Source organism: Doryrhamphus excisus, chromosome 13 (assembly GCF_030265055.1).
Source record: "Doryrhamphus excisus isolate RoL2022-K1 chromosome 13, RoL_Dexc_1.0, whole genome shotgun sequence".
Classification (NCBI taxonomy): Eukaryota; Metazoa; Chordata; class Actinopteri; order Syngnathiformes; family Syngnathidae; genus Doryrhamphus; species Doryrhamphus excisus.
Window position 1 is genome coordinate 16,038,177 of NC_080478.1, and position 20,903 is coordinate 16,059,079.

Sequence of the window (20,903 nt, forward strand, 5' to 3'; positions counted from 1 at the left end):
TTTGGTACTTGGATTTTACAACCTAACTACCTTATAAGCATACCTGTACATTTAGACTGTGGAAAACTGGTGACATTACAATTCCCATACATCAGAGTAGATAGGGACTGACTCCGAGGTACATGTTCAGAAACATTCCATTATTGTTGTTGCATCTTGGAACTTCCTTTGGTGGGTAGTACCCTCCACGGAACATTGTTGTATATTCTTGACCTGAAAGAGGGACAAAGCGATTATTTGTATCAATCAATTTAGGGTAAAATGGCTTTGTGAGAGTGGTGGTATCCTCAAAAATACACCTTAGGGACCCTGCTCACTAGTACAGTTCAGCCAGTGCAAAAAATAACCTGGAGTCCAATGCAAGTCCAAGTGTTTGAGTGGGTTCACAGCTCTTAAAGACTCTGAAGGCCAATAGGAGAGTCATGTTAAGCTCCTTTTCCAGGTTTTGACCACTGTCATTTGCAGAGCATGACAATTCATTTGGCAAACTGGATTACAGACACATGAGCTTTGAAAGGTTTCAATTATGAGAATTGAAATGATCCCAAATCGTTCCAATTATTGCAATTGAGATGTGTCACAAATGAGAGAAGCTGTATGTTCACATGAGGGACTCTTTTGATGATGTTTTATGTTCTGCTGCCAAGCAGAACGAGCTGCTACACTCTTGGGACGTGCTCATTCTGTGTAATGTTGCTGCAACTTTGTGGGTTTCAAAGAAATGTGTGTGGGGGGGGGTGTCAGGTTCCTCACAAGGCTTCCCCCCTGAGGAACAACTGAGCAGACTCTCCACCTGCATTGTGTCCAGCATGCTTGGGAAGATTGAAGAGGACTGACAGCTCTCAGTGGGTGTCTGCTACCCTTGACCTCCACCTCCAGCCCCCACCGCACTGTTATAGGGTGGCCGAAGCAGGACGTAGAACGTAGCAGGGGTCTCGACCCCCAGGGCGTCCCATTGATTATGCCTTATGAACATGTTGGCCTGGTGTCTGGAGGACATGTCTACAAATGACTAGGTTTGGACCTAATGGCTCTTCTGGTCCTGCGGCTCTTGGGGTTTTGGAGCATGCTGCTGACCCTTTAAGTCACACACACATACGTGCAGCCAGAAGGTCTAGGTGGGGGTAAATCAACACCTCACGGTGTGTTTTCAGGGGCCACGGTAGGAAGACTGCTGGAGACTGATCCCAGATTTCCCTCCTCAAGCTCCAAAGGTCTTAAAGTGATTAGACCTGCAATCAGGGGCTTGGGGGTAAATGTTTCCACTTTCTGATCCCTGCTTTTTATGGGTCCTCTTTTGGTTTTCCTGGGTGGTCAAAAGAAGAATCTTACAGTGCACGTTAGATTCCCTTTTCATTTGCTGTCTTACATCAGCTTGGCATGTTGCAAAACCCAAACAAATCTTCTGTTAAGAGGACGCTGCCATTGAAATATTCTAAAAATGACTGTTTTTTTTTAACTAGATACGACGTAATGATATGTTTTTGTTGAAGGTCTAATAAACAGAAATGATTGCATTAGCCTGAGAAAAATGTTGCTCGTAAAAGAAAATAGCACTTCAGATAAATTGTCTACACAGAGTGCAGACCAAATATGTAAAATATGTGAATGAAATGCAGCCCCTTCCGTTTGCATGCTGTGTCTTGAGTATACAGTTACATGCTTCAAAGGGGAACCAGCGCTGCCTCTTCACTTATCACTGATGCTCCTGTCAAGTAAAAATCATTCCGTACATGCTGCTAATGGATTTGTTTAGATGTTTTCGTGTCATGGCGTTTGCCCTCCCACGTGTATTTTCCTCAACTTAGCATAGCTTTGTACCAGAATCTTACACGGACACTTTGTCCAGTGCCCTCCTTCGCATACCTTCTCCCTTCCTTTGGTATTATCTAATGTTTCAAAGACTTCCTTTTTAGCTCTCTATCAGCCAGAGGGCCTCTAGAGGTCAGCTTTCCCATCCCGATTGTGGATGCCAAGACAAGCAGTCTGAGTGGCTGAGAGAGGGATCCCCCTGGGATGAGCCACGGGCCTCTGCCAGAGTCATGCCACGCAAGATGCGAGATAACCAGGTCAGACTTGACTGTGGTCAGGCGAGGCGGAGCAGCTTAACATAAACAAAATCCAGTCTTTCATTGACTCTTTCCCTTTGCCTTTCCGTAAGTGCCATAAACAACAACCCCTCATACAGACAGGCACCTTTGTAACATTTGAGGTAAACGGGAAATCAGAGCAACCATTTTGGTTTGGTTTATTGAAAAAGGTTCCTTTCGCTGGCTGTTAGCAGCATAGACTGGCCTGGGTTACATGAAGGTAACATTGCCTTCTTGCTGAGTGGTATTTTTTCTACTATATTGAATGATTCCGAGTGTTTGATATAGTTCCTCCAACAGGATTCTTAGTCATAGGCTACATTCCTGGTATGTTTAGAGAAGAACGCCAGAGACTTCTAATAAGCTCTAATCATGCGTCACCGTGGTTCTAATGAGGCATGGTGGCCACATGCTTGGGAAAGTGTCACAGTTTGTCTCATCCTGTTTACGCCGTTGCCACTCCTGTTGATCTTTGACAGCTATGAAGAAGAGTAAATTGCTATATGCGCTGGTGTTTAGTCATGCGTGCAATGTGAAAGGAACAATATGGCTAATGATGGTTATTCAGCAACGTCGCCTCTTGCTACTGTTCATTGAAATTGTGAAATTCGGTGGCTTAGAAATACGTGGCTTAGCGTGGATGTGGCATCTTAGTGGCATCGGCATGCTTGGCAAAGGAACAGTGTAGTGTGTAAGGGGTTTTATTGCAAAGTGGCCTTGGTACAGAGGAGGCATTCTAGGAAGCAGTAGGGATTCAAACCCTAGGAGCGCCCCATGCTGTGGAACAAAAGCCGGAGAAATGGGCTCAACGGTTGCAGTGGCATGGCACAACAACAGAGGAGGAGGAAGGGGATCCCAGAATTACTCTTGCCACCTCAATAAGTGTTGCAATACAAGACCCAAGCAAATTACTACGTCTAACCTCCCAGAAAGTACATTATATACAGTAATTGAACTTGGGAATCTTGGGAATAAGATCAATTTTTGCCTGAAAAGGAGTTTAATAAATGATAATTTGACATTATATCCAAAATGTATATACTCTCATTGGCAGAGCTTCCAGATTATCCAGAGGCTGGTCTGGAGGATGAACGATGCCCCCTTATGACAGGATGTGACAGAGCAGAAGATCAGTGTGTTTGCGATGCCAGACACACCTGCTTGGGCTTTTTCACCTACCCAGACCAAGAGGCCTGCATGAAGGCCCATTCAGGTGAGCCTCCTTCTCATTCATTTCACTCTTAAGCAACTTTATCATGTACATACAAATCTGAGAGGTCCTAATCCACAACTGATGTTTTCCCGGAGGTGACTAACGCTACTTTAGATATCATAGTGATGACACACAAGTCACGACTTCTGGTTTCCCACTTTGTCTTTGTGACTCATGTCAACTGTTGCTATTGCTCATCCAGATGGTCGCAACCACGAACCCCGGGAAAGACACAGGCAGAAGTATGTGGGACCGTCAGATCCAGCCTGCATGTTTTCTGGATGTAACCTGACTACTGACGGCTGCGTGTGCGAATCACAGAGCTGCAGCCACCACTTCACCTACATCAACCGCAGCCAGTGCCAAGAAGCTGCAGGTAACCTTCACACCATATCACCACTTTGTCACGCGGCAGACCACTTTATGGTTCATATCAAGTATCATAAGACATAAGGAATACATGAACAGGATGCTAGCGTTTGTATTTTTGGGTGGGTAGAACGGATTAATCGCATTTTTTAAGTTCTACTCCTCTGACAACATAAATATATTATGAACAAACAATTCAATAATACCTAATTGTACCTCCACCTGTGCAACGTATCCAAAATGCTAACTGTGATAGTCTTTGTGTTAGTTTCTTCATTTAGATTAAAAATTAAGAAACCACATATAGTTGGTGGGTAGACAAATATTTTTTTTCAGATTAAAATGAACAAAGCATTATTAGAGCCCTGTAGACATGACAAAACACGACTATAGTCACATTTATACTCTTATTTACAACATATTGCGCAACTGCAGGGTCTTGAGACACATGCTAACTCGCAAACTAGAGAGCTAGCGACCTAAACGGTAGCCTCCAAGTTATTTCCTTTAAACTTAAAAAGCCAAAAACTTACCACTTCCACACGGATAGGGAGGATAACTATTAACAGTTATTTAACCTTTAACATGAACATTAATCAAACGTAATAATTTTTTCTGGGTACATGATACCATACAGCATCCATATCAAACTTGCGCGGGCCGCACTAACATTAAACTTTCATATCAAGGCGGGGGCCTCAAACTAGTGTCCTGCGGGCCACATTTGGCCCACGGGCCGTGTGTTTGAGACCCCTGATTTAGATCATGAGCCAAGTGACTGCCTCCTGAGTGACAGGAGGAAACTTTCTGACCTAAGAGGATTAACCTTGTCGTACAGCCACAAAACTAAAGCCTGTGGAAAACTTTGCAGCATTATAAGTGAAGTCCGAAACATGTGACTGTGACTGGAGGTTTTCAGCTTTTGAAACCTTCCTATACGCCTGATAAAATACATAGTACATTTAAAAAGGTGTTGTGCTAAATCCCCCAGGAAACAGCATATTCATCAAAAGCATCACCACTAACTCCAGAAGCTTGCTGCAAGTCTTCTTTGGTCTACATTTATCAGTTATATATATATATAATTTATTAAGACCCAACTGGTGACAGTTTAAATTCACAACAGTGAAAAGTGTAAACAACATTTTTCAGCAGCTTTTGAAATTCTCACGATACACACAAACGCACACCTCTCATTAAGCAAGAGGCAAAAATGCTTCCTTGCGGCTATACGGTATATCATCACACTTGTTTGATGAAGCGGTATATGTGTACATCTAAGCCTGTGTGTCTGAGTCTGTGTTTGTGCACGTGTCTGCCTGCGTGTGATAATTATCTTGTCTGTCGCTCCGTCTCAGGCAGACATTTTTCTGCCATCAAGAGGAACGAAACTTAATGGTTAGAGGTCTACTTGCTCCCCTTTCTTAGAGTCCACAGTGATGTTATTGTCCTCAGACTGAAAATACATCTAATAAGATCCAATGTAAGAGCTGTATGAAAAGAAATGGCTTATTTTGTAAACAAATTGGTTAATTGGAATAGTTAATGACAAATTCAATATTTTTTGCTCATGCATTTTTTTCACACTGAAAACTAAAGGGGCATGTATTCTGCTTTTTCCACTTTTCCGACCTATAAATGTTGTTAGAATGTTGTATTCTCATGTTAAACTATGATGATAATAAGCTTTCCAAATTGGGAAGTGAGCCCTAAAAGAAGTTTTGAGGTGGCTCTGAACGCTCGGTTTCAGAGAGCTTTTTCTAACACCTATCACTGTGACTTCACAGTCAGCCTTGTGAGAAGTCTTCCTTATATGGGCATGCACAGGTACAAGTTGTAATTGCCTGCTCCTCGAGCACTTAGGAGTGGGAACAATCACAGCGGAATGATAGACCGTTTTGACAATCCAAGGAAATACAGCTGGAATAGGTACAGATTCTGGAAGATCTTTCTTTCCTGTGCATGTGTAGCTGCTCTATAGGAGTCCACAACTCAATACAAAGGGCCCAAAATGAGCATAATACTCTAGATCCCATTTCAAATCAACCAATAAAAAAGCAGAATGACAGCTTAATCCAACTGGAATTAAAAAAAAGGCGGGGTACACCTTGAACTGATCGCCAGCCAATCACAGGGCACATACAAAAATCCCATTCATACCTATGGACAGACAATTTGAAGTTGCCAATTAACCTAAAATGCATGATTTTGGAATGTGGGAGGAAAGTGGAGTACCCGGAGAAAACCTATATACACACGGGGAGAACATGCTAACTCCACAAGATGCCCAAGCAGAGATTCAAATCCAGGTCTTCCCAATCTCCCAGCTGTGTGTCAAGAGACTGCTCCTGCAGCCTCCAATGACCTTATTACCGCTTGTATTTTCAAAGCAGTCTGGTTCTCCTCCAGTTCACAAATCGCTGATGTAATGTGGCTGCAAACATTTGGTCGCAGGCAACATGGTGAGCAGACACTCCCACATGTCCGGGACTAAAGAGGATGTGATAAGTGTAAGGAGGCGGGGACAGACACAGGAAGATAGGAAATCACAAGCGAAGCCAAACATTTTGATGAGGTATTTCTGTCAGGGCCTTTGCTTGGAAGGGTGGTGTTTGCTCATTTTACACTCAAGGAGAGTTTATATGTGTTATTCCTGATAAGGCCTCACGCTGCTATTTGGAAGGAATTCCCCTCCTTTTGCTTGCTGATATGAACTAGCATAAACAATGTTTAGAGGAGTCGTACAATTGGCAGCACATAATAAGAGAGCCTTATCAGCCTCTCACAGATAGATAGCGGTATGAGCAAATATACACTCCATGGCAACTACATCAGCTACAATCCAGCAGGACACACATACAGTAGAAGATGTGAAATCCCAGTTTGTATTCATATTTAATACCCTCACCAGGTCATATTATTTAACAATATGTATGTTATTGTGGTAGAGTAGTAATTTCTAATACAGTAGCATTGGAAATAACTTAAGATTGTAATTTATATTCATTCATTCATTTTCTACCGCTTTTTCCTGACGAGGGTCGCGGGGGTGCTGGAGCCTATCCCAGCTGTTTTTGGGCGAGAGGCGGGGTAAACCCTGGACTGGTCACCAGCCAATCACAGGGCACATATAGACAAACAACCATTCACACTCACATTCATACCTATGGACAATTTGGAGACGCCAATTAACCTAACATGTTTTTGGAATGTGGGAGGAAACCCACGCATGCACGGGGAGAACATGCAAACTCCACACAGAGATGGCCGAAGGTGGAATTGAACCCTTGTCTCCTAGCTGTGAGGTCTGCGCGCTAACCACTCGACCGCCGTACCGCCCTAATTTATATTCTAACCATTGAAATAATACCGACCAGTCCAGGGTTCTTCGACTTCCTCCCAACATCCCATACATGTTCGGTTAATTGGAAACTCCAAGGTGTCATATCAGCAGTTCGCTGACAAAATGGAATGAGCCACTTTGGAGGAGAATGACGACAACTGCAGTATACAACCATCACACCTGGTCATGTGACTTGGAGGTGGCAATGACGTTACATTATGCCTTTTTGCTCTATTTTTTCCATTTTCCAATCAGTTTTTGGTCATTTAAACTCTATAATGTGCCACGGGCCCGTCAAAAAAACAAGCCACAGTGGACTTGGACCACCCATGGTTTATGTATTGCCCTGGGAAGGCAAATAGTGTCTCCAAGCTGTGTCATCTTGGCACTATAGCAAGTCATGACTCCCGCTAGTCAAAAGCCTGAGCTGCACGCTTCCACACCTAATGCATACTCCCTGGGCACGTCAGGTTCTCTACCCCCACAGTGAATTCTCCATGCTTTTGTAGCCACTTGTATTTAATTACTAAGTAACTGCATTACGCAATAAACACTTCCTGCCTTCTCTTTTAATGCGTACAGCGTGGGAATTCTACTTAACAGGTATAGTGCCAAATCCATTCGTGGTGGCTCAGATTTATTAGTGGCAGACCGCCACAAATAAATGAACGTATGGGAAATACTGGAAACTTGAGTTTGATTGCTGTGTTCATACCTGGCCACACAAAGTGGGAAAACATTCTCCTCTGTAGGACTGTATGTGGTAAACAAACTCCAAGGCTTTGTTCCAAATGTACACATCTTTACTGATGTGGATCCACTTTATATTACTGATTCTATATTACGTATCACTATTATATTTATTATTGGTTATTGGGTATATATCCAGTGTGTCTTCATCTTCTCTGACCAAACTGCTGCACTTCAATCACATCCACAAGCTTCTGGCTATGATCTCAATTTCCCCCCTTGGGTCTTGTGGATCTCGCACCTGCTGGTACACACAGAAAACAATGCAGACGCTCCCATTTGTAACTGCTTGGTGGGCACCGAGCCAGGCCCCCCACAGTTGTACAGAAGCGACGGCCCTGATGTGTCCCCTTTGTGGAGCAACTTTATAAAACCTGAGGACAGACCAGAAACCCGCGGAGGGCAGCTGGACTAAGACAGCTTTGTTCTCCACTGACTTGCTTCCAAAGTCAGTTAGTGAACAGAACTTACATTGTGTGCTTTTTTCCATGAGTAAACGGAGGCTGTCAACACAAGCCTCCTCTGCTTGGCTCAAGCACTCTGGTTGAGGGAAATACTGCTCGCCTTGTGCCCTGGTTGGAAGTGAAGAAAAAGACCATTTAGAAAGGATGTGTTTTTCTTTCTTCAATGAGCCGCTGTGATGCCAGGAATATGCATTGTTTACAAAACTGTGCTAAATAACCTTATCCCACCTCATGGAAGACCATCTCCAGGTATCTTTTTGCTTGCTTGTGAGGGAGGTGGGTACATTTATTTTTCAGGTTTTTTTTTACAGTTTACCAGCATACTGGAGCACAAATGTGATTCCTGCAGAGACACTTTATCAAGCATAACAAATCAGGCCTTTTGTGTATGTGCATAGAGGGGTAGGGCCGCCATTACAATACAAAAAAGCGCTTCTAATTACAGCCATCTATGCTCAGTGAGAGAACACAAACAGCACAGGAAAAAAAAATCCATTTGCTGTTGACTTTTCCCATCCTCTATTGTGCTTGAAAATGTGCCAGACAGAAAATTACATTAATTGGAACTGCAGGGGAGGAACGCTTTTGCAAATGGATTTGATTTATTCTGTTCATTTGAATGACAATGGTGGGTCAGACAGCTGCTTTCCCAGTGCACTCTAACCCCAGCTATTATCAGCGTGAAGGCGTAATCAGCGTTCTCTGGGAGATATACAATACATGGAAAGTGTTTTTCAGTGCACAACAGGTTCATTCCAGGGCATTTTGTATGACTTAGAGGTTTTCGTATGCAAAACCTTCAACGAATGTGCAGTAGACATATTATACGGACTGTATTGTATAATACAATCAGAGCGCCCAAGACGTTTATTTAACTCCAGGCCAAAATCAGTTCCCCTTCGTTTTCTATGAATCGTTTCAGTTTATCAATGAACGCTTTGTGGCAATCCAGGTCTTTAGAGTAAGCAGAACTGTGAAGATACTTCACAGTTTATCAAAGCCAAAAAAAACGTTTTTCCATTCAGTTTCCCCACCAAACCACATTCACAGCAGCAGTCACAGTCAAAAGGGCACTCGTTTAGACACACTTTGTGTGAGTTTAAATGCAACTTCCTTGAAAATGGATCTCATTTTTTTCCCCAGGGGCCCCTGACCAATACCACTCATCATAAATAAATTGAAAACTGTACGGTTAATTCATGTGATGTAAACACTGAGCGCTGCATCCCTAATAGCAACATTTTCTCAGCGTCTTTCATCCCTGTGACTCCCTCCCTCTGGTTCGTGTGCTCATGACTGTGCTGTGTCTGTAATCCATCAGTCCTTATTCTGCTCAGTCTCAATACATATAGATTTGATCAATCATGTGCGGGTTTAACAGACAAACGCAAGAGAAAAAACTGTCTCATTCACGACAAAGACTCTAACAGCCGGATCATTTGTGAATTACCCATCACTAGTGTAGATATTCAAATAAGCAACTTTGTAAAACGGCGGCATGCGCATGTATTTTGAAAATGACTACTTAATTGCAATGCAAGCAGAGTTCAGGCCGAACCCTCTAAAACAGGGGTCTCAAACTCAATTTACTGGAGCTAGGGTCTGGGTGAGACTGGGCCGCATCAGGTTTTCCCAAAAAAAAAAAAAAACGCATTTATTAAAAACAAAAAAATCTCAAAAAACTTCGCCTTGGTTCCAATTTTCTACTAGAAAAGCTCTGATAAAACATTCCACAGTTCTCACAAAACTTACCACTTCCACACGGATAGGGAGGATAACTATTAACAGTTATTTAACCTTTAACATGAACATTAATCAAACGTAAGAATTTTTTCTGGGTACATGATACCATACAGCATCCATATCAAACTTGCGCGGGCCGCACTCACATTAAACTTTCATATCAAGGCGGGGGCCTCAAACTAGTGTCCTGCGGGCCACATTTGGCCCACGGGCCGCGTGTTTGAGACCCCTGCTGTACACTGTACACTTTGCCGTCCTTGGTCTTGGGTGAGATGGAGCCTCACCCAATGAGCAGCGATGGACAGTTTGATGTGCAGATCCAACTAATCCTAAACCTTCAAAGTTCTAGGTCATTGTGGTTCTAGGCTCCTTGGCAAGGCCCAGGAGGCCCCTCTTGTCGTTCTTTAAATATCAAGGATGAGACGCATCCTCAGATGGAGTCATGTTGCAGCATGGAGCCACCAGACTGAGCATGCTGCAATCTGGGAAGCTCATTAACTGGAAAAGCAACCAAAACCCCAAAACTTCTTAAGCAATGTCAACCACATTTACGTGCAGAAATATTTTCAATATTGTTCCTTATGTGAATCCCAATCCCAAACAAATGTGTTGACACATTCTATGTGTTAAAAAGTCAACACATACTTAAATGAGATGTTATAAATGAATTTTCCTCATATATCATATCTGCTCCGGTTAAGCTGACATTTCAAGTGTTTACAAAATGGACGTTCAGGAACGAATCTAGGGAATTGCTCCATGAAGTGATTGATCGTTTTGACACAGATAATGAGTCTGCTCCCCAACACCGTTGCTCTTCTCCCTATGCCGTATACATTACAGTAGCCCCGAGTACCAGAATAGAAGTGATGTCCCTTTTGGTTGGGTAATCCAATCTTTGTAAGGTAGATTCTGTTCTGCAACAATGTTGCAACAGAGGGGCCTTCCACTTTTCTTTTCCAGACCAGTCTTCAAAACATTTGCAGTAGCCCTGCACCAATTTCCCTCCTAAAAGTATTGGAGCTATTATACTGAATGTATAGAACAAGGCATGCCAACTGAAGGGGAGTGGGGAGGAGAAGAAGAAAAGCTCTGTTGAGGGCCTGTTTGGATTGTGATCCAGTCCAACGATCCTGGGTGGGATCTGAGCCCCTCAGACGGGATATTCAAAAGCCTTGTCACGTCTAAAGTAGCACCTTGACAGGATATCGTAAAGCTGTCGCAGACTGGAGTGTAGATCTAATGACTGTGGGGAGGGTTTGTGTTGGATAACTGTGTGAACTTGGGTTTTAGGCGAACTGTACGTGTAAATGTAAAAGTAACACTGTTCCACTGTTGCTTGACTGACTACTAAGTATAAGCCAACACAATTGTGTACAATATACATGGCAACTTTTCTGTTTCTGTATCATTTCTGATCTGAATTATATTCACTATGTGTGTGGGGGAGAGTGGATTGTATGTGCGTTAGGTAGGTTCCCTGGAGCATCTCACCAGAACTCCGGTCAGAGATTGAGTCCGGACACAGTCATAGAACTGTATGGACTTTATTGCTTTACAGTCCAATTTCCATCCAATAGATGAATTTGTGAGTAGTATATTATCCTAACGAGTCTGGTTTCTGTAATGAATGAACATTAGCATAAATGTAAGTCACAAGCTTAGAAGAGCACATGCTAATTTACACACACACACGCACACACACATACTGTATTTGGCGACGGAAAAGGCGGCAACAGGTTAGCTAGCACTTCGAATGTCAGTGTAATACACAGGCGCACACAAAAAAACGGGCGATATTCGCCACCGAATTTACATATAAATACGGTCGTTTGCGACTCACCTTAACTCACCTTTATCACAAACGCAGACAGACATATGCCGTACAGAACAAGCTTTCTGATGTGCCCAATGGCTAGGCTGTAGTCCTACTGAGGACCCTGTAGTTGCCCTGCAAGGTGCCTGGTACAAAAACAACATGAAGTACCTGTAATAAACATTACATTTACAATGAGGGACATTTACATGTCCATTTACATGTCCAAAAGGAGTAGGAAGAAGCAAAGCTTATTAAATCCTACCCCTCCATCTGGTACTTTTAAAATCAGTAACTGTTACATTTGTTCACTTCCTGCTTTCCTAATATAATTTAAGTTTTTTGTATTATTTTATAAATTTTTATAATTTTTTTTATTTTTTGTCACGTACCGAAGTACGAGGTGATATGACCATACAATGACATAATGGGTACCATAGTAAGTGTCAATATAGTGATATATATATATAGCACATCATGATTGGTTCAAGACTCTTCATCCTTGTATTTAGCAAACATCAACTGCTTGTATTGTTTCTTGAATTGGCTCAATGTTGTGCATTGTTTGAGGTCCTTACTCAATCCATTCCATAGTTTGATTCCACATACTGAAATGCTGTGGCTTTTTAACGTAGTCCTAGCATATAAGTGTTTCAAATTGAGTTCTTCCCTGAAATCATATTTCTCCTCTCTTGTAGAGAAGTATGTGTTTTCAATGTGTACGCAGAGTTAGAAGCTGCAAAATCCTTTTTAATGTTTCCTTGTGGAGGTCTTTTCATCATGTTATTCATGCATGCTTACACCCACCTGTATCTGTGTGCCTCTTTCAGAAGAGCTTAAGTGTGCCGGAGTGACTTGCCCTGCTCTGCAGGTTCCTTCCTGCCCCAAAGACTCGGTTTTGACCAAGAGTTACACACCCCCTGCTGGTTGCTGCCCTTCAATCCCAATGCAGTGCACGTGTGACCTCCGGGCCTGTCACCAGCCCCACTGCCCGAGCGGACAGCGTGCGGTGCCACTCAGCAAGGCCAGCGGTCAGCCCGGCGACTGCTGCGATGTTGTCGAGTGCCAGAAAGGTGATTCTACCCAACTGCACACTATAGAATCTTTCCGACTGCTTTCACACTGGGGGGTTGTGGTTGTGGCTTCGGGAGTAAGCGATTCAGCTCCTTCTTGGAGGCAATTATTCCCTGATGCCTTCCCAATGGTCACACAGTTGCTGACTGGAAAGTCATTTTTGCCAAAATATAAAAAATAATCAACGGTTGGCGCTGTGAAGTAAAAGAAGTTAACCGTAAAGACATAAATTGTGTATTCAACCTTAACTTTGATGTGTTCTGAACATGTACGGATAGTGTATGGTATATCGCTTGGATGATGTCATTATGATGTCATTTTATGAAGTAAAAGTGCTGAAATCAGTCTTAAACCTGCCGAAAGAGTTTATTCATTCATTCATTCATTCATTCATTTTCTACCGCTTTTTCCTCATGAGGGTCGAGGGGGGTGCTGGAGCCTATCCCATCTGTCTTTGGACTTTGTCGTCTGGACTGGTTGCCAGCTAATCACAGGGCACATATAGACAAACAACCATTCACACTCACATTCATACCTATGGACAATTTGGAGTCGCCAATTAACCTAGCATGTTTTTGGAATGTGGGAGGAAACCGGAGTACCCAGAGAAAACCCACACATGCACGGGGAGAACATGCAAACTCCACACAGAGATGGCCGAAGGTGGAATTGAACCCTGATTTCCTAGCTGTGAGGTCTGCGCGCTAACCACTCCACCGCCGTGCCGCCCTCCGAAAGAGTTTAGACCAATACAAATGATTCAAGCAATTCCCTGTGCAGACCATTAACATTTTCCTATAATGCTCATCCAGGAAATACTCGGAGTGCCTCAGATATCCCCCTGAGAGACTCCGCTGCTATTTGTGCAGATTTCTGCAACACTGTTACAGCAACGCAATGTTACAGGCCCCAGGAGAGTCAATGAGGCAAGGAGGGGACCTACGTATGCTGGTGTTGTGTTTACTCTGTGCTCCCAACAGATATTCACTGTTTTACCAACAGAACAAATTCCCGTTGTGGCCCTTCCACATGTATAAATGAATGCCACGTCCTGGAATTAATGGACTTAACAAGCCTAGTGACCAGAAAAAGTGCCTAGGCTATGAATTTGTTCAACAGAAGTGCAGTGTCAAAGGGTTCCTGTCTGGTCACACGTCCAGAGGGAAAAGGTTCAACAGTTCATTGATGGGAATGCTTTTTATGTGCTCCATTCTGCCCGGCGCGAGCATAATCGAGTCCGGCAGGCTGGCGGTGGCTGAATGGCAGCCATGGGGGCCAAGGGATCAGTGTTTTGATAACAAGTGTCTGCTGCTCTTTGGGTGTAAGGCTTGATGCCTTTTGTGCAGCCACTACTGTCTGTTAGTGCATGCATGCCTGAGTGTCATGACACAAAGTTCAATGGACAGGGACGTGGACGAGGACATGCGGCGAGACTCGGTGTCACCGCTCGTCCCCGCGGTAGACAAAAAAAAGAGACTAATTAAAAATACTATAAAGATGCTACGCTCTAAGGCGCCTATACTGAGCACACCAATCTTTGGTGTAGCAGCCTTTGAAATAAATATAGTTCTGGCTCTGAATATGTTTACAAAAAAACAAAATTCTAGCTATCCGACATTTCAAACTGTGCCCCGTAGCCAACTTTGATCAATACTTGTATGCTGAAATCAAACCCCTCAGACAGACGAGAAATCCCCCCCCCCCAAGGAACGAGGCTTTGTAGAGACTAGAAACAAACACAACATGCTGGCATTGTCACATTGTATCCACTTTGGAATGACTCACATGTTTCCATTGCCCACTTGGCTGGGAGTATGTCCCACTTGGCTTTGGCTTCGTCCGGGTCTCAGGGCTCCAGCAACACCATGTTCCACCTGTTTGGAGAGTTGTTCCATTATTGGCTTGAAGGAGGACTTTGAGTGATTGGATGGGAAAGACTGAGGGCTGAGGTTACTGATGGGCTCAGCTTTGTGTGTAGAACAGGAAAAGACTTTCTCCTGAGATTTATTTCTCAAGCAGGGTGAGATTCACCACGCTAATTGCTCTTTGACAAACTTCCTAACTGTTGCACCCTTGAGCTTGCAGCACCACCTGCTGCACAAACAGGACATATAAACATATATTTTGTTCCTATAGTTCAGTGTTTTTCTAATAGTGGGACGGTACCTCCCTAGAGGGGTGCGCAGGGAACTGTCAGGAAGGTGCGCAAGAGGGGGTGCGCATTTGCTGCTTTAAGTACTTGCTTCAGATCTGTTTGGGCAAGGCTGGGCCGCATCAGGTTTTCCCAAAAAAAAACCAAACACATTTATTAAAAACAGAAAAATATACAAACTTTTTCAGTGCTTTGGTTCCGATTTTCTACAATAAAAGCTCTGATAAAACATTCCACTGTTCTCAAATATCTTAATTTTTATTTTTCTGCACAAAATAAGATCAAGAAAATAAGATCAAAAACAAATCAAGAATAAAGAAAATCAATCAATCAGTAATAAATAAATGTAATAATTATAATAATAAAACGGCAAATAATAAAAACTTAAGAAACCACATATAGTTGGTGGGTAGACAAATTATTTTTTTCAGATTAAAATGAACAAAGCATTATTAGAGCCCTGTAGACATGACAAAACACGACTATAGTCACATTTATACTTTTTTTATTTACAACATATTGCGCAACTGCAGGGTCTTGAGACACATGCTAACTCACAAACTAGAGAGCTAGCGACCTAAACGGTAGCCTTCAAGTTATTTCCTTTAAACTTAAATAGCCAAAAACTTACCACTTCCACATGGATAGGGAGGATAACTATTACCAGTTATTTAACCTTTAACATGAACATTAATCAAACGTAATAATTTTTTCTGGGTACATGATACCATACAGCATCCATATCAAACTTGCGCGGGCCGCACTAACATTAAACTTTCATATCAAGGCGGGGGCCTCAAACTAGTCCGCGTGTTTGAGACCCCTGATTTAAGTTGACTGAGTCAATGACTGCATTGACTGCATGAATGAGTCAGTGCAACACCACTCTCATTGCTGTGGAAACTTTTAACTGTGGCTTTTGGGGTCCACACGATCAGTCTTCAATCAGTTTTCCAAAGGTGGTGTAACAAAATAAATTTTATATTGCATTCAGCTTCCAAGACAGGATTGATTGACTCCACCTGCGCCAGGCCACGAGCCCGCTTTTCTGCCAAAACCTCAGAACCACTTCTGTTTGCTTTTGTTCCGCACCACAAGAGGCAGACACTTTTTAAAGGCTTGATAGATTCCCTGTGAAATTCCACCTCATTGCCTTAGCGTCATTGTCCAATGTACACCATCTCACCCTCACATGGTTAACCTCAGTGTGCCCTTCAGTGCCAACTGGTTCCAATGAATGCCAGTAGAGGACAATGAATGATTGTATGCTGCACTTGTGATCAAAATTCACCGACTGACATCATTTTAAGTTAATAACGCTTATTACTTTTTTTTTTTTTTTTTTCAATAGTCTCTCCCAAGTGTGTTCACAACGAGAAGGAGTTTTCCGATGGGGATGTGTATCGCATGAACGCGTGCTGGCTGTGTCAGTGCCGAGGAGGAATCTCCTTCTGCTCCAAAGCTGAGTGCGCCGAGCTCAACTGTGAGAACTTCTACATTCCTGAGGGCGAGTGCTGCCCGGTCTGCATAGGTACTTTGCACACACTACACACATTAAATAAAATAACATGTGAAACGGGTTCGATCCTCAAGTAAGTTGAATTAACATAAGCATGCATGCTAGGTTAATCTCTGTTTGTGTCCTGTGATTGACTGGCGACTGGACCAAGGTGTACCCCGCCTCTCATGAACAGGACAAGCCGTAAAAAAAAAAAAATGAATAAAAAAAAAATGAACAAAGGCAAACCGGCAAAGCTTCTCCAATGTCAACATACAGTAAACCTTGGATATATCGGATTCAATTGTTCCCACTGGTTTTGTCCGATATAAGCGAAATCTGTTATATGCGTATACCGGAAAATGTCCGTTTTACGCATATATCGGATTTATATCCGGTATATGCGTAAATCGGATTTTATCCGTTATAAAAAGGCACTTCCTTGACTATGTTTCCAATGTACCTGGACGCGCAGGCAACGCTGCAAACGCTGCAAATGACGTCGTATAGCGGCCTGTCACGATTCGGCGAATCGGAGCGCCACGATGCGGCCATCCGATATATGCGAGGGAAATTTAATGGAAATGCATTGGAACGGGACTGGAGATTTTGTCCGAAATAGGCGAAATCCGTTATAAAAAATCCGATATATGCAATGAATTTTTATTGGAAATGCATTACAGAAAAATGTGTTCTTTTTTATCTGTCCGTTGTGAGCGAATTTCCGATATATCCGAGTCCGATATATCCGAGGTTTACTGTACAAAGAACACAAGTAATCCAAATCAAACTGTTGCCATCATAAAACCTTTATTAACTATAATGCTAAAGCAATTTCATTATTATTATTATTACAGCACTTTACATGACACGTACTGTACCTGCCGTACAAGACATATCTCAGGGTCAATTTGGGATGCATCGCCACTTCGCCAGTCTGCAAATCCACCTGGACTCAAATCTCTATTCTCCAATGTACACAATCCTTTTGGGATTGTTGCACATATGGCAACCACATTTCTGTTTGCCAGGAGATGACCTATGGAGGCCAGCAAAGGCCTCTGCCAGAGTGGCCTCGATGAAAGAGTATGCATGTAACCATAGTTTTTGGAACAGCACCAGCAGCAACAAAATGATGCAATAACCATTTCAATGTTTTTGTTTTCATGGACCTCACATTTTTCACACCTCATTTAAGTTACTGCAAGAGAAGGTCACCTAGACTGCACTGTACATGTGGGACAAAGGCTGCCAGAGTTATAATTGCAAAGGTAAAACCATTAAAGATGCAGTGAAGAAAATTAGTGCACCTAATTAGTGCTAGTAAATCAACAGAAATTATATATTATTATATATCCAGTTTAAGCGGAAAGCTCTTTTAGGGTTTTAAACTGTCACATCATTTCCAACTTAAGACCTTTGGCAGCACATTTTAACTTGTCTTTGCTTTGTAGTCAAAGTATGGCATCAAACCTTGACCTCCGCAGTCCCAGCTGAGACCACACATGGATGGATGTATAAGGGCTTCAACACAGAGGAGCATTTATGGCTGTGACCTCCAACCGTGTTAACGCCATGTCAGGGACACATGAGGAAATGTACACATTCCAAACCTTTAGTCAAGTTAAATCCATAAATAAGTCAAAACCCTAAGGCATCCAAATCCGGCAGCGATGCAAACTTCGCTGATGGCAAGAAATAGCAAAGAAGATGCAGTCAAGCACCAGTGAAGAAGAAGCAGATAAAAAGTTGGCTTAACTTAAAAATAACTAAAAATGGCAGGCAGCTCAGTGCAACATTTGCAACACAACGACATAACGCAAAGTTCACACATTCTATGCATCCATCCATTTTTCTATGCCGGTTATTCTCACTATGGTCACGGGTATGCTGGAGCCTATCCCAGCTACACCCTGGACTGGTCGCCAGCCAATCACAAGGCACATATAGACTCACATTCATACCTATGGACAATTTGGAGTCGCCAATTAACCCAACATGTTTTTGGAATGTGGGAGGAAACCGGAGTCATTCATTCATTTTCTGTCGCTTTTTCCTCACGAGGGTCGCGGGGGTGCTGGAGCCTATCCCAGCTGTCTTCGGGCGAGAGGCGGGGTACACCCTGGACTGGTCGCTAGCCAATCACAGGGCACATATAGACAAACAACCATTCACACTCACATTCATACCTATGGACAATTTGGAGTGGCCAATTAACCTAGCATGTTTTTGGAATGTGGGAGGAAACCGGAGTACCCGGAAAAAAAAAAACACGAACATGCAAACTCCACAGTATCTTTATAATATTTCTGTGCAAGTTAAATGGTTTGATATTTATATGCTAAGAAATTCATAGTAATGTTCATATCATGATAGACATTCCATCCAAAAAGAACCTTGCTTAGCAACCTCATTTAAACCTTGCTACTTTTATCACCCTGCCTCTAAAAAAAGCATCGGAATCAAGAGTCGTTCAGTTTCCTTTTCTCATTAGTGCTCCCTTGGACATAAAACATACATTGGTCTGACGCATTGATTTCAGATCTCTCCAAGGTCGCCAAACCAAACTACCACATCAATCTGAATCCGTTTTTCATTATTCTCCGCTTCCCTCTTTAACCGGCATGGCTTTCCTTCCTCCCAGATGTGGAGCTACTTTCCATGGACAGCACAAAGGCCAGCTGCTGGGTGAACAACAAGCTCCGTGCCCACGAGGAGCAGTGGAAAGAGGACGACTGCACCTTTTGCCAGTGTGTGGATGGCGAGCCGCACTGCACAGCCATGGCCTGCAAACAAAGCTGCCAGAATCCAGTCAAGATACCCGGGGAGTGTTGCCCCTTCTGCGAAGGTATAAAGAGCATTGTAAAAATGTCTTTTTTATTACGATCAAGTCCTGTATAAATATGACTTAGATCTTTATGAGCTGAGCATGTGTTGGAGGCTCCTGTGACCCCACAGCTTTGCTACAGAGGCCATGTCGGCATGGGCTCATTAAAGGAGCATTCTTTAAGCTGTGGGGTTCTTTGTGTCCCTTTTATTACTCTTGCCCGCCAAAATGAGACCCACCTGTCTGTGAGGCACACAGTGGAGCACTTTAAAACAGGAGGCGCATAATTGAAGTGGATCCCCCTTTTTTTTGTGTGTGTGTGCGAGCATAATTAGTTACAGTACATTGTGCCGTTTCTTCCACTTGGGTAGATGTTTGTCTGAACTTTGTGTGACATTTTTTGTCTTTTTACACTCACCTCGCGGGATGAGTACAGAAAGTCACTTTTCTTTTTAAAAATCTTAATTTTCTTATTGATGGCGGCACGGCGGTGTAGTGGTTAGCGTGCAGACCTCACAGCTAGGAGACCAGAGTTCAATTCCACCCTCGGCCATCTCTGTGTGGAGTTTGCATGTTCTCCCCGTGCATGCGTGGGTTTTCTCCGGGTACTCCGGTTTCCTCCCACATTCCAAAAACATGCTAGGTTAATTGGCGACTCCAAATTGTCCATAGGTATGAATGTGAGTGGGAATGGTTGTTTGTCTATATGTGCCCTGTGATTGGCTGGCGACCAGTCCAGGGTGTACCCCGCCCGAAGAGGCCATGTTGCAATTCACAGGTTAAAAATATGTTTTTCTTCTAAATTAAAAAAAAATGTATGACTTATTCACATAAAATGAGTTTTTGTGTTTATTCTTGTAATTGCTTATTGCAACATCTTGGAATTTCCCCTTAATAATTGGCTGGCGAACAGTGCCCAAAGCCAGCTGGGATAGGCTCCAGCATGCCCGCTACGATAACACGTATAGAAAATGGATGCATTCTCACCTTCTAACTCATAATTCGGATGTAAAAATTAGCTACATTTAAGTACTGAAAACAAGTAAATGTATCCTAAATTACGTGATGTCTTTGAACGCAGTAAAATGGGCATATTTTACATAAAGTTGCTAATGGTGATGCATGTTCTCCCCGTGCATGCGTGGGTTTTCTCCGGGTACTCCGGTTTCCTCCCACATTCCAAAAACATGCTAGGTTAATTGGCGACTCCAAATTGTCCATAGGTATGAATGTGAGTGTGAATGGTTGTTTGTCTATATGTGCCCTGTGATTGGCTGGCCACCAGTCCAGGGTGTACACCGCCTCTCGCCCGAAGACAGCTGGGATAGGCTCCAGCACCCCTGAGACCCTCGTGAGGAAAAGTGATAGAAAATAAATGAATGAATGAATTTTCTTATTTCAGAGCCTTCATATGAAACCGTCAGCCCCATGTTGTGTCCTCCTCTGGAAAACTGCAGTCTTTCCGAGAAGGACTGTCCTTACGGCTTCTATCAAGACACCAATGGATGTCTGCTCTGCCGATGTCTCAACAGTAAGTAAGACTTTGTCGTGTTATGTAGGAATT

At 43.0% G+C, this 20,903-nt stretch overlaps 1 protein-coding gene and 1 long non-coding RNA gene across 2 annotated transcripts in view; one reads left to right on the plus strand and one right to left on the minus strand.

The window, feature by feature from the left end:
* crim1 (cysteine rich transmembrane BMP regulator 1 (chordin-like)) overlaps positions 1 to 20,903 on the plus strand; it is a 37,023-nt gene that overhangs the window by 993 nt on the left and 15,127 nt on the right. Inside the window, exons 2-7 of the mRNA XM_058090280.1 lie at positions 3,145 to 3,303; positions 3,506 to 3,679; positions 12,619 to 12,861; positions 16,366 to 16,545; positions 19,157 to 19,360; positions 20,742 to 20,870. Of these exons, the coding sequence (XP_057946263.1) occupies positions 3,145 to 3,303; positions 3,506 to 3,679; positions 12,619 to 12,861; positions 16,366 to 16,545; positions 19,157 to 19,360; positions 20,742 to 20,870 (1,089 nt within the window). The remainder of the gene's footprint in view (positions 1 to 3,144; positions 3,304 to 3,505; positions 3,680 to 12,618; positions 12,862 to 16,365; positions 16,546 to 19,156; positions 19,361 to 20,741; positions 20,871 to 20,903) is intronic.
* LOC131140127 (uncharacterized) lies at positions 48 to 11,851 on the minus strand. Its single transcript, XR_009132360.1, has 3 exons — positions 11,826 to 11,851; positions 8,237 to 8,337; positions 48 to 213 (listed from the first exon to the last, which is right to left on the minus strand). It is a non-coding gene; the product is annotated as an uncharacterized LOC131140127 (long non-coding RNA).